General features: G+C 47.1%; 1 protein-coding gene across 4 annotated transcripts in view; it reads left to right on the top strand.

Moving 5' to 3' along the window:
* NFRKB (nuclear factor related to kappaB binding protein) overlaps window positions 1-13,562 on the top strand; it is a 36,112-nt gene extending 22,550 nt beyond the window's left edge. For 3 of the 4 annotated variants that reach the window (XM_047690849.1, XM_047690846.1, XM_047690847.1), the window contains 12 exons: window positions 581-641; window positions 1,069-1,243; window positions 2,121-2,227; window positions 2,626-2,749; window positions 2,925-3,004; window positions 3,103-3,323; window positions 3,446-3,716; window positions 4,310-4,522; window positions 7,132-7,899; window positions 11,331-11,437; window positions 12,229-12,364; window positions 12,480-13,562. In XM_047690849.1, coding sequence (XP_047546805.1) covers window positions 581-641; window positions 1,069-1,243; window positions 2,121-2,227; window positions 2,626-2,749; window positions 2,925-3,004; window positions 3,103-3,323; window positions 3,446-3,716; window positions 4,310-4,522; window positions 7,132-7,899; window positions 11,331-11,437; window positions 12,229-12,364; window positions 12,480-12,605 — 2,389 coding nt within the window. In that variant the 3' untranslated portion in view covers window positions 12,606-13,562. The remainder of the gene's footprint in view (window positions 1-580; window positions 642-1,068; window positions 1,244-2,120; window positions 2,228-2,625; window positions 2,750-2,924; window positions 3,005-3,102; window positions 3,324-3,445; window positions 3,717-4,309; window positions 4,523-7,131; window positions 7,900-11,330; window positions 11,438-12,228; window positions 12,365-12,479) is intronic. The other variant, XM_047690848.1, reaches the window with a different exon arrangement.
* The last annotated feature ends 435 nt before the right edge of the window (window positions 13,563-13,997 follow it).

Genomic DNA, 13,997 nt, shown 5'->3' with positions numbered 1-13,997 from the left:
TTTGTGTGTGTGTGTGTGTGTGTGTGTGTGTGTGTGTGTGTTTTCAGTTTCTTTAATCAGATTCTTGTCCTTTTCAGTGTACAGATCTTTCTCCTCTTTGGTTAAATTTATTTCTAAGTATTTTATTGCTTTGATGCTGTGCTGTGGTTCTTTAGGTCCCTGAGCACCAGCACAGAGGGCCAGCCTGAATATGGCAGAACCGTTGTCTTACATAACAGTGGTGTAGAACTCAGTTTCTCTTGGGAGCAGAAAAACTGTTCTTGTCATGTTACAAATTTGAAGTCCTTTGTTCCTCTAAGGCTGAATTTTTTTGTTGCCATTAGATGGGGTTTACTGCAACAACAGTACTGAAAACAGGTAAAAATATCAGCCTCTTTCTCACCTACCTAATAACTTTCTGGATTTCTAAGACTCAGGTAATTTTTGGAAATACAGGAGTTACTTGGTAGGGTCTGGAAAGTGGACTTTTTGGCCTTTGCAGGAACAGAATACTAATGAAGGGAAATTTTTTTCATGGTGCAAAGGACTGGTTCTGGGTACTGGAGAAGGGGTGATGGATACAGAATTCTTTATGTTCCAGAAGAACTGACTATGTGGTGCGGCCCAGCACAGGGGAGGAGAAACGAGTTTTTCAGGAGCAGGTAAGGGATTGCTAGTACCCACTGGAAATCCTTTCATCTATGGGACCATGCAGAGAAAGCTCTGAGCCTGGCTCTCCTTGAGTCCATATTCTTAGAGGAAACTCACACCCTTAACCTTAGATCTTCTCCTGGTTGAGATTGTTTGCTGGGGTGGAATTGGTGTGAAGAAAACAAATGATTTTGTTTTCAAAACAAATGTTTTGATGGGCTTTTGTTCCAGACAGCAGAATACCTCTATATTTCTCTCTCTGTCCCTTTGCTAGTGAGCTCTTTGGAAATCATCCTTTTCCCACTACGTTTGGCTCAGTATTCCTAGTGCAATGACCTGTTTCCTTTTTTAGTCTCTCCAGGTCAACCCCTTATTGTATGAAAATGTTAGAACCCCACTAATTGTGACTTAGGAGCCCTGTCTCTTTTCTCTTGGTAGGAACGCTACAGATACAGTCAACCTCATAAGGCGTTCACCTTTCGCATGCATGGCTTCGAGTCTGTAGTGGGGCCTGTGAAGGGTGTTTTTGACAAGGAGACCTCACTCAACAAGGCTCGGGAGCACTCCCTGCTACGCTCTGACCGGCCTGCCTATGTCACCATCCTGTCTCTTGGTATGTGCCATTTGTCTCTTGTCAGGGATCCCTTCTTTCTGTAATCAGCTGTCTCCCCTGCCAACTCCGAGAAGGGCTTTGAGGGTCAGATCAGTTTTAGGAGGCCTTGGAGTTTGGGACGCAAAGGGGGAATTCTGTCCGCAGAGATTGATGTGGGAATCCGTGATTCTCCCCTGAAGTCTAGGCTCACATTTATTTTCCATGTAGAAATTTTTTACAGGCCAGCTAAATAGTTAAGTTTGGGAATTTGCTTTCTCTAGACTGAGCATTTTAAAGATGAGGTTTTTAACTTTTTTTATGCCGTGAAGCTTTTTGGTGGTCTGGTAAATCCTACGGACTCCACCTCAGGATTTGGTATTTAAATGCATAAAATGAAATGCAGAGAGTTACTAAAGAAAATGGTCCTGTTAAAATATTTATCAAAATGTTAAATTTATGATGCAGAAATACGTATGTTTTTATTACGATATTAAATGACAACCCTCAGCAGCAGGTCTTTTATCTCCTATAATTTCCAAATAGTGTTGAGTGGAAATGATGCTGTGATGTGATAATGAAAATACCTGATTTCTGATCCTATCACTGCCAACATAAGATTTGTTACCTTTGCTCATAATTGAAGGAAATGCTATATTTCAGTCAGATGTGGAAAATTTTTTCCCACCTGAATTTACGGACTTTAGTCTTGCCTGAACATATGAAGGGTATAGGACACTGCCCCCTTATTACTGTCATAATAGGTGATAATGCCGAGTCTGACTAAGGCTGAGGCACTCCTCCTCAGTGAGCTGCTCCCCATGAGAGCAGGTTAGAGGACAGTGCTCTTCAGTGGCAGCCATGCTTGACTCTTGGACTTTCCATTTTCTGATGCCATCAGTTCGAGATGCTGCGGCCCGGCTGCCTAATGGGGAAGGTACCCGGGCAGAGATCTGTGAGCTGCTCAAGGACTCCCAGTTTCTCGCCCCAGATGTCACCAGCACCCAGGTAGGATGGAAAAGAGATCGTGTTTGTTTTGTTTCAGAACGGATTTAAGAAAACTTACAAGGAAACATAAAATGTCATAGTTTTTTTTTTTAATTGAATGAAGAAAAGGAAAGGAAGAGGTCCTGAGAAAGGGGAACAGTGATGACCTAAGACCCTGTGGAACACAGATTTCACTCGCACTTTCCTTCAGCTTCTGTGGCTTCTTGGTTCTCCGCTCCTTCGGGGAGCAGCTCAGTCTCTCCGGAATCTTGGAGTGTTCCTAGGTGTTGCAGTGAGCCATCGGCAGTATGGCCAGCAGGCCGGAGAGGGTCTGTTTGTCACCTGCAGCTTAACACCTGGCGATTTGCCTCTGGTGTCTGAGTCTGATGGGTCCCTTTCCCCTTTGCTCTGGTTCTCAGGTGAACACAGTGGTGAGCGGAGCGCTGGATCGGCTGCATTATGAGAAAGACCCGTGTGTGAAATACGATATTGGGCGAAAGCTGTGGATCTACCTGCATCGAGACCGGAGTGAGGAGGAGTTCGGTGCGTTGAGGCCCCGAGCAGACTAGGAGTGCTTCGGCTTCCTGCCCCAGGGCCATGACACTTCCCAGTGACATTCAGGCAGGACCTAGCCCGCTGGGGAGGCCACCAGCCAGGGCTTGGCTCTTAATGAAGCTGCCCTGTGTATTGTGCTGAGGCTTACCACTCTTGTTCGCAGAGCGGATTCACCAGGCACAAGCTGCTGCAGCTAAGGCGCGGAAAGCCCTTCAGCAAAAACCCAAGCCCCCGTCCAAGGTGGTAAGTGACCTCTGAGGTCAGCTGCCTTGAACCACAGCACCGTGCCATCCTTGGGTGACTTTGGTTAAACTGCACCTGCATTTCTCTTCTGCCTGTAGAAATCCGGTAGCAAGGAGAGTTCACTGAAGGTCCTCAGCAGTGGTCCCTCCGAGCAGAGCCAGATGAGCCTCAGTGACTCCAGCATGCCACCCACCCCGGTCACACCTGTGACCCCCACCACTCCAGCTCTGCCTGCCACTCCGATCTCCCCTCCACCTGTGTCAGCAGTGAACAAAAGTGGCCCTACTACTGTCTCAGAACCAGCTAAATCTAGCTCAGGGTAAGGTCCTCCATTTTTTCCTCCAGCTTTCTCCCTCTAAAGGCCTTTCGGATGCGTGGCTTCAATTGTTTGGTTTTTGTCACGTTCCCCTCCACCCCCCTCATTTCCCCATCTCCTTGCAGTGTTCTTCTGGTGTCTTCACCGACAATGCCACAGCTAGGAACAATGCTTTCCCCGGCTTCCAGCCAGACTCCACCAAGTTCTCAGGCCCCTGCCCGTGTCGTGAGCCACTCTGGCTCGGCTGGACTGCCCCAGGTACGGGTGGTAGCCCAGCCGGGCCTTCCCACTGTGCCTCAGCAGTCCACAGGGCAGACACAGACACTGCCCCAGATGCCGGCGGGACCACAGATTCGCGCTCCAGCCGGCGCTCCACAGACCAAAGTCGTGCCCCAGGTAAACAGGGACAGCAAGCCTGGACCCCACCATGGTCTCATGAGTCCAGTGGGTAGGCTGGAGAGGAACCAAGGAGCCTGACACAGCAGCTCATTTAATGTTCACAGCTGAGTAAGCATGACTAATTTTAAGTTGTGTTTTACATGGTGGGAATCAGAACTTCCGAGAAGTTTAGTGATTTACTCAGGATTGTAATGTCAGGACACTTGTGGAGGTGGGATGTGTTTCTAAATCTCAAGTTCCTTCCATTGTGCCTTTCATCTTAGTCATGCCACTAACTAGTTGGGTAATTTTAGAGAAGAGTCTTACCTCCTGCCTCAGTTTCCTTTACCCTAAAAGGGGTATAATATTTGTTCTCATTGTGTAGAAATAAAATGGGAGGTTCAGCATGAAAGCTTTCTGAAAATTAAGACGCTCCACACAGATACAAGAACTTTACAGTGTCTGCTTATGACTGTAGCGAGCCTTAAGCAGTGGTAGAGTACATGTGCTCTTAGAGGGTCACTTCTGGCTGGGGGCATGCTGGAGGCAGGTTGGTGGGCTGGGCTGCATTTCGGTGTCTAATCAAGCTCTTGGTCTCACACTTGAACTAGACAGTTATGGCCACTGTTCCAGTCAAAGCCCAGACTGCGGCAGCCACTGTGCAGCGTCCTGGCCCTGGGCAGACGGGGCTCACGATGACCAGTCTCCCTGCCACAGCCAACCCCGCAAGCAAGCCAGCCACGAGTTCTCCCGGAAGCTCCGCTCCAAGTGCTTCCACGGCTGCTGTCATTCAGAATGTCACAGGACAGAACATCATCAAGCAGGTTGGTGGAAATCTCTGGGTGGATTCGACGCCTTTGTCCTAAATCAGGACTGTTGGAGATTTTAATGATTTGTAATCTTTGATCTTTAGCTCACGGGTATTTCAAGGGTAAGTTCCCTGGTGCAGTCTTTTAGATGCCAAAGATTTCTTCTATTTCTTTTCCGTATAAATTAGCAGTTAGTAGTTTCTGGATTCAGAGTAGATGTTCCATGAATTTATTTAATGACAATCTTGTGGTATAACATATACTTTGTTGGTGTTTTTGCTTATCTCTGATAACAGTAGGATACATTTGTACTTTCCTGCTTGTGAATATGCAAGGATGATCATTGAATTTTTGAAGAATTGGTAAATAGTGGGGCACTTGGCTGACTCAGTCAGTGGAGCATGTGACTCTTGATCTCAGGGTTGTGAGTTATGGGTGCAGAGATTATTTAAAAATAAAATATTTTTTTAAAAAATCACAAAAAAACCCACAAAAAAATTATTAGGCACAGTAGCAGTGATGTGCTTTTCATGTGTCTGCACTGTGCTTTTATAAGTACTGTGTAATTTAATCCTCATAATGCCATGGGATAGATGCTTTTATTATCCTTCTTTTATACATGAAGAAATGGAGTCATCTAATGGTAAAATAATGTCATTGTTTTCATTGAACAAATATTTATTGAATGCTTTTTTTGTGCCAGGCACCGTCCAGAGTATTGGGGATGTAGTGGTGTATTCCAGAGACCGAATCCCTGCCTTTTTGGAGCTTATCTTCTCATAGAGCTGGGGGACAGAGCTGCTTCCGGGACAGGTGTAGTAGCTAAGGAGAGCAGTAAACGGGGAGGGGTAGAGAGTGACAGTGTGCCATTTTAGCTAAGGCCATCTGTGCAGACCTGAGGGGATGGCATTTGGAAGAGGGACGAAATGAGGTTAGAGAGTGTGCCATATTTGGATTATCTGCGGCAGCTTCTAGGCATCCGATGAAGTAAATGAAAGTGCAGGGAATCCGTTGTTTTCACGTCATACGCTTGAGGAGCAACGGAAAAGCCATTGTGTGTGAAAATTAGCAAGCAGGTGTGAAAGTGTTCGAAGGGGGTTGCTTGGGAAGTTGGCTGTGGTTAAATCACATCACACTTTGATTTTAATTTTAATGTGGGGAGGCACTGAAAGATCGTTGGGCCAGAATAAGTTGATTGGTTTATGTTTAAAAAGCTCTCTGGCTGCTGCGTAGGGTGGGCTTCAGGAGACAGGAATGGAAGCAGGGAGACTGGGAGGTAGTCAAGGCAGTCCAGGAAGATGGTGCTGGCTTGTGTGCATCATCGTTGGAGGTCGGAGAGGTGCTGGGTGGGATTCTGGATATATGGTTGGCGGTCAAGCTTGTGTGATTCTCCGGTGGGCAGATTAGGGGGGTCTGTTGAAAGAAGGGATTTGAGTGTGTTCCACAGCTTCAGGCTTGAGTGATTAGGTAGATCTCTCATTAGGTAGATGATTAGGTATCATCTCCCGAGCTTGCAAACACTGAGGTGCAGATACTGGAATTCAGACCTAGAGAACAGTGTGTTTATGAAGTCAGCACCTGTATTGGCTGTGAAAGTGTGAGAGGCGTGAGGCTGCGGGCGGATCACTCTCTGCTTGCTTGACTGGCCACCAGTGGATTGGTGGCTGTTTGGGAATGGGTTCAAGAGAGAATGTAAGGTGAGGAAGTAGAGACAAGGAATATTGGCTGCTTTTCAGCAATTCTGTTTTTGAAGAGAGCAGAGAAGTGGGGCTGGGCGGCGGGGTGGCATGTGGAATAAATGAAGGTCTGTTGCTTTTTAGGTTGAGAAATGTTAGCGCTTCTTTGCATACTGATGGCAGTCATCCAGTAGAGGGGGAAATGCAACGTAGAGAAGATCCTTGAGGCTAGAAGAGTTCATGTGTTACACATGGGACAGTGACCTTAGATAGGAGTTGGTGTAGGAATCCAGGAAGTCTGGCTCCAAAGCCCATGCTGTGGACCACTGGTGCCATTGTCTGCTCTCGAAATTAAAGGTCATCATAACTATAAATAAAAGACATTTTTGAAACAGTTGGGGAAATGCAAATATATATTATTAGATACTATTTATAGATGATTATTAGGTTTTAGTAGTTGGGTGTGTTGGGGTGGGGGCTGTGGCCTAATATGTGATCTGTCTTGGAAAACGTTCTGTGTGCACTTAAGAACGTGTATTCTGCTCTTTTGGGATGGAATGTTCCATATATGTCTGTTAAACCCATCTGGTCTAATGTGTAGGTGATTTTTTTTTACTTTAAAAAAAAAAAGTCCTTTTTTTTTGTATTGATCAATAAAATGATATAGTGGCTTACTTTAAAATATTCCAGCTCCTCTGTCCACCCCCCTCAAAAAAGGAAAAGTGGGGCAGATAAAACAAAATTGCCAAAGTGATCACTTTGAAGCTGGGTGCATGGATTTGTTATACACCGCTCTCCACTTTTGTAATCGGTCACCAGTTTTCAAAACAAAAAGTTAGAAAAATATCTGAAGCACACATCCCCAGGAAATGGAGGTTTGTCTCATTACTCTACACAAGCTTCTTAGCACCGTGGATCCCTTGTCAGTGCTCTTTCTTCCCTATCCAGGTGGCCATCACTGGGCAGCTCGGTGTGAAGCCCCAGACGGGCAACAGCATTCCACTCACAGCCACTAACTTCCGTATCCAGGGTAAGGATGTCCTGCGTCTGCCGCCCTCTTCCATCACCACAGATGCCAAAGGCCAGACGGTTCTGCGAATCACTCCGGACATGATGGCCACATTGGCCAAGTCCCAGGTCACGACAGTCAAATTGACCCAGGACCTCTTTGGGACAGGAAGCGGCACTGCGGGCAAAGGCATTTCTGCTACCTTACACGTCACTTCCAATCCGGTCCATGCCACGGAGAGCCCTTCCAAGGCCAGTTCAGCCAGTGCCCCTTCGTCCACTCCAACAGGTACCACCGTGGTTAAAGTGACTCCTGACCTCAAGCCAACAGAAGCCTCAAGTTCAGCTTTCCGCTTGATGCCAGCACTTGGTGTGAGTGTGGCAGACCAGAAGGTGAAAAACACGGTGGCTTCTTCAGAAGCAAAACCGGCTGCCACGATCCGCATTGTGCAGGGCCTGGGAGTGATGCCCCCCAAAGCAGGCCAGACCATCACAGTTGCGACCCATGCCAAGCAAGGGTCCTCAGTGGCCAGTGGGTCTGGAACTGTCCATACTTCAGCGGTGTCCTTGCCCAGTATGAATGCTGCTGTGTCCAAGACTGTGGCCGTGGCTTCTGGGGCTGCCAGTACGCCCATCAGCATCGGGACGGGAGCCTCTGCAGTGCGGCAGGTCCCTGTCAGCACCACGGTGGTTTCCACGTCCCAGGCTGTGAGTAACACGGGGAAGAATAGCCCTTCTGCTTAGGGAGCTTCTCTTTTTAGGAATGGAGAGTACACCCGCTCTGTATTGCTTCGTTTGACCCAAACAGGCTTACTTCCTAATAGGCTTTTTTAAGCCCACTAGCTCGCCTACTAGCCTTTTTTCTAAACAAATTTATGAAGTCGTATATGTGTTCGCTCTTATAAAGGATTAAAACAGTACAAAAGTACTTAGAGTAAAAGATAAAATTTTTTCAATCACCCTCTACTTCACTCTTCATGAGGGCTCATTACTACTGGTATTTTGGCATTTATCCTTCGAGTCCTTTTCCTGAGCATTTTCATGCAGTATGTACACATAGTTTGAAAAGAAATCCCTGTGAGAGACCTTAAATCTGTATACCATTCTGTGCTTTGCCTTACTTATTTAAAAATATATCTTGGGGATTATTCTAGATCCCCTGTGGATATTGATAGCATTCTTTTTACTGATACATGGTAATCCTGTATCAGTGCATATTCGTATTGTACTTTTCTAAGAAGGGGTGTGCTTGAACCTCTGTTCTGTTGAAGACCAGTGCTGCGGTGAATGCAGAAAAGCATCTGCGGAGTGGAGGATGCTAGAAGGGGGCAGGGATACACACGGAAAGCTTTGTTAACGCCAGTCATGCAACCAAAAAGCTCATACCACCTTAACACTCCCCTTGGCAGCTCTCCTAACCGATGCTGGGTATCCTGGGATTTGTTTTAACTTTATCTCACTGGTGAAGAGAGTTCTTCTGTTTCATTTCTCTGGTCTTTAGAGGAGCTGGGCATCCATTTTGCCATGTGCTGTCCAGGGGTAAATAAATCTTTGCCAGTTTTCTTCTGGGGTGTTTGGCTTTTTCCCGTTGTTTGAGGTGGCTCTTTATTTCTTCTGGATGTTATTCTTGATGTGTGTAGAAAAGACTTGGTTCCAGCCTGTCATTTTTTAACCTTGCACACAGAGCCTTTGCTCTACAGGTATTTTATCGGTTTAGATCAACATTTTTTTCATGGTTCCTGGGTTTTGCGTCTTGTGGTTTTCTTACTCCAGGGAATAAAGATATTAGCCTTCATTTTAATAAAATATTTTCAGGGTTTTAGAAAAAGTGTAGTTGATAATGCATTTGAAATATGTTCTGTGAATGGCATGTCGTAGAGAGGTCATTTTATATTTCTTACTTTATTCCAACATCACTGACCAGTTTATTCCTTACTCACTAACTTGAAATACTACACTTACCATAAAGCCAATTCCCATGTCAACATAGGTGTGTTTCTGGGTGCGTGTTTTTATTCTTTAGTCTGTGGATAGGGAGCATTCTTCTGTAGAGTGGGGTGCATATGCACAGTATTAAACACAGTTTTACTTTTCTAAGCAACATATATAGTAAATCCTCAGGAATTTGGATAAAAGCCAGAGTGGTGGAGGAAGGAGGACATTAGTAAAACCAACCGGCCAAAAAACCCTGAATTATAGTGTGGCTTAAAAGAAAATATTTATTTAGGTTCTCATATCACAAAAGTTAAATTAAGGAAGCAAGAAGACAGTGTGTACTTGATCCGCTTCTGTTTCTTTGAATCCTTCTCCTAACACAGAAACGTAGTAAGCCTGTGGCATCTACTCCGTCACAGCCCAAGAGCCTGTGAGAGGCACGAAGCATAAAGCAGTGATTTTTTTCCCGGTCTAGTCAGCGAGTTAGGCTAGTTCACAAAGGGACGATTCCAGCTGGTGTTATGGTGGTCTGAAAGGTTGAAAGCAGCTGAGGCATTCTTTTTTTTTTTTAAGATTTTTATTTATTTATTTATTTGACAGACCGAAATCACAAGTAGGCAGAGAGGCAGTCAGAGAGAGAGGGGGGCAAGCAGCTCTCCGCTGTGCAGAGAGCCCAATGCGGGGCTCGATCCCAGGACCCCGGGATCATGGCCTGAGCCGAAGGCAGAGGCTTTAACCCACTGAGCCACCCAGGTGCCCCAGCTGAGGCATTCTTAAGAAAATGAAACCATAAGTAAATCCACCTGGAGGTACCATCTCAAGTTATTCTCGTCTGTTGACAACGTTGAGCTTTCTGATGGGCTACAACTTGTGAATCAGCTGGAGATTGGTATGGGGGCCTGTGACACAGTTTTGTACCTGAGTGCCTGGCTTCTTGAGAAATAGCTTGCCCTTGGGAAATGTTGATGTCTTTTCTGAGTATCCTAATGACCACCCCTCTTGAATCTCTTTTTTTTTTTTAAGATTTTATTTATTTATCAGACAGCACAAGCACGGGGAGCAGCAGGCAGAGCAGGCAGAGGGAGAAGCAGGCTCCCTACCGAGCAGGGAGCCTGATGCAGGACATGATCCCAGCACCCTGGGATCATGATCTGAGCATGACTGAGCCACGCAGGCATCCCTTGAATCTTTTTTTTTTTTTGTGGGGGGGGATTTTACTTATTTATTTGACAGACAGAGATCACAAGTAGGCAGCAAGGGAAGCAGGGGCAGGGTGGGGGAAGCAGGTTCCCCACTGAGCAGAGAGCCTGATGCGGGGCTCTATCCCAGTACTCTGGGATCGTGACTTGAGCCAAAGACAGAGGCTCTAACCCACTGAGCCACCCAGGCACCCCTTGAATCATTTTTAAAAATCAAATTTACACAGATTTTACTGTTTAAATTTTATTACCAGCCAAGGGCTAAGCAGGTAGCCTGAACATCGGTGATAAAGTGAGCTAATCTTCGCCATCCTGAAACGCAAACACTCTAGGCCTGTTCACCTTCTACTTTGTTCCTTTTCGGCCTTTATTGGCTTTGGGGTTAGACTTTTCACTTGGTTGAGTTTATTATTAATGTCCCTTAACTAAGCTCTCTTATCTCTGGGAGAGAGGGAAAGCACCTGGAAAATGTGACCTGTTCCCAATCTAGCATGCCGAGCTGTGTGCACCGCGCCAGTGAGCCTGCGTTCCAGGGAAGCAGGACTGTGCACTTCGGTAACTGCTGCGTGCCTCTGTCCTTCGTCACACTTCCTGCCCATAGTAGTTGTGTGCCAGGTATCGGGAGGTACACGGATGATTGAGAGCCTACCCTCTACGGAGCTCAGACTCCTACTATGCTTAAGTGAACACGACGCTTCCCTTTGCAGTTTAGTACACGTGTTTATGCTGATGGCAGTGGTTATCTGTGTTTGTTGCTGCTTTAGGGTGCATGAAGGAGGATGGTTAACGGCAGAAGAGACCTAAATAGAATATATGAACACTACGACAGCCTGTCGGCAATTTTAGGAGAGCAGCTTGGGCCCACCCCTCAGAAATGCTGGGCCCCTGCAGAGTATAGGAAATGAGAGCATCGGGGTGCTTGCTCCTAGTTGGTGGCCCAGTAGGTGACACTTGGTGGTTTTTCTTCCCTCCTATGCCGTGAGCCTGATTTCTTTTTTTCTTTAGGGGAAGCTGCCCACGAGGATCACGGTTCCACTGTCTGTTATTAGCCAGCCTATGAAGGGCAAAAGTGTGGTCACGGCCCCCATCATCAAAGGCAACCTTGGAGCCAAGTAAGTGCTGGCGTGAAGGGCAGGGCTTCCACATGGCTCCCTGCCACACAGGGGAAGGGCAGCTAGTGTTTCTGGGGCTTTTGGATATTTCTCCTTTGTTGTGCTCATTAACATATTTATTGAGTACCTCGTATTGTTTAAAAACATGCTGGGGACACAGAGCCATGATTAAAACAGACAAAAGGCCATGCTGTTTTCAAGCTTACATTGTAGAGGGAGGAATGAAATAATGGGAGTAAAATACCATGTAGCATGGTGAGATGTACTATGGAGAAAAAAGGAGGGGGATGGGAAGTGCTGGGATGGGTTGGGCTGGTACTGTGGCTCAGATGGCAGTTCGCAGTGTGGGTGTTAGGGAAGGCATCATTTTGACACTGAGCCCTGTGTTACGGTAGTTCAGAGGAGGAGGACTTACCTGGGGTCTTTGTGTGGTCCTGACCTAAACAGGGATAAGGGGCATGATGAAATCAGATAGTCTCAAGACTGCTGTCTTGGGGAAGAGTTTCTTTTCTGGAATGCACATTTTCCTGGAGTCCTGTCCATTATTTCTGCTGATCTGGGTACAGTGTCAGAGCTGTTGTATTCAGAGCGCTGAGGGCCTTGGGGCTTTATGGGAAGCCTAGAAGCTAGGAGAAAGGTGGTCTCACCAGCTGATTTCCATTTCAGTCCAGAATGCAGGAATTTTCACATGACTGCAGATATCCCTGTTATCCTTAAGCATGTGGCCTGCTTCTGGGCCAGAGGTGAGACCTTGGCTATCATGATGCCTCACCCCTGCTTTCCCTCCACAGCCTCAGTGGGTTGGGCCGCAATATCATCCTCACCACCATGCCAGCGGGTACTAAGCTCATTGCTGGCAATAAGCCTGTGAGTTTCCTCACTGCCCAGCAGTTGCAGCAGCTTCAGCAACAAGGTCAGGCCACACAGGTAAGGGCCAAGGCGAGCTGTTGGCCATACCAGGCTTCTCTCCCTGTCACTGTTTCTTTGCAGCTGAGGGGCTCATCCGTGACCTCCTAACCAGACCTTCTGTCTTTGTACACAGGTGCGCATCCAGACTGTCCCCGCATCCCATCTTCAACAGGGAACAGCTTCTGGTTCCTCCAAAGCAGTCTCCACTGTCGTCGTGACCACAGCTCCATCTCCTAAACAGGCACCTGAACAGCAGTGATTCAGGGAGAGAGAGATGGCGTCCGTGCACGCACTCATGCACGCCCGCCCGGTCTGCCCTCCTGGCCGAGACGAGGGGAGCAGGGAGGCGGTGGCGTTCTTCTCAGCTTGCCTGGTTGGGGAAGCCCGGCAGTGGCATGACGGCATCCGTGGCCTGGAATCTGCCACCATACTCCACGGTGGAGCACACCGGAAAAGTCCCCGCCAGACTTCCCAGGGCTGTGTGGTTGTGATCGGGAGAAGCTCCTCTGTCAGGGTTGCGTGAGGTCATTGTTGTGCCACACGAGCCCCAGTTCTCTTCCTAAGAGCCAGACACCAGGGGCAGGTTCATAGCCACAGAGTGTGCAGACCAGCAGGAAGCCATGTTCTCTGTGGGGATTGGATTTTCTAGCTTCTGCTCTTCTCTGTGACTAGTGGTCTAGATAGGAGTTTTGTGTCCAGAAATTTTTATGTAACTTATTTTTTTAAAGAACCTGTTGTACATGTTTATCCAATAGAAACTTGGGCTTTAGCCCTCTCCCCCCCACCCCTCAAACTGAGGACTTACTCTTGACCATAATGAGAGAATAGCAGGATTCTTAGTAAGTTGGTGGCTGACGTGATCACTGCATAGTAGTGGGGAGGCTTTAAGGTGGTCAGGAACCCTAGGGAGCGAGAGAATGTGGGTTCCCTGAAATGGTATGAATTTGGCACCACCTCATAAAGATGAGGCATCAGGATCTTGATTGTGGTCCTTACCTGCACCTGCTGACTTGGTCCTCCTTGTCAAGCCTGTTCAAACCAAAGTCCAGAGTCAGTGGACAGAGTAAGCAAGTGCCAGCAGAAACGCTGCTGTCACAGCTCAGACGTTATTACGGTTCAGAGATGATAGGTTTGCTTTGCTCCAGAGCAAGAGTCTGCAAACCACAGCCTCGGGGCTGGCTACCTGTTTTTGTAAATAAAGTTTTATTGGAACACAGCCTGTGGCCATTTGTCTCTGTATTACTCAAGGCTGCTTTCAGTGAGAGGCAGACCTGAGTCATTGCCATAGAGTCTATGTGGCTCTTAGGCCTAAAATACTTACATCCGTAGGCCCTTTAGGTAAAACTTTGCTGACTTCTGCTCCAGAGTAGAGACAGCAAGAAGAGTGGTGTGCGCACCCTGCAGCTCGGTCTTAGAGAGGTCAGCTGGGATTTACCAGTTTTTTCATCCTGGCTGTGTCACCAAGCTCTAGGCAGAGCTCCGAACAATACTGGAAACTGTCAGAAGTAATTAAAGCCCTGGTTGTTAACAGCATAGGCCTCTTTTGTGTGGGAGCAGGGGTTGGATGGTGGAGCTTTCCTGCAGGGTCAGAGCTTCCTTGTCTCTCTTGAGAGTGTCCAGATTATTAAAAACGTGTCTTTAATCTGTGGAA

This window comes from Lutra lutra, chromosome 10 (assembly GCF_902655055.1).
Source record: "Lutra lutra chromosome 10, mLutLut1.2, whole genome shotgun sequence".
Classification (NCBI taxonomy): Eukaryota; Metazoa; Chordata; class Mammalia; order Carnivora; family Mustelidae; genus Lutra; species Lutra lutra.
The sequence above is the reverse complement of the archived record's forward strand: the minus strand, read 5'-3'. Positions and strand labels throughout refer to the sequence as shown.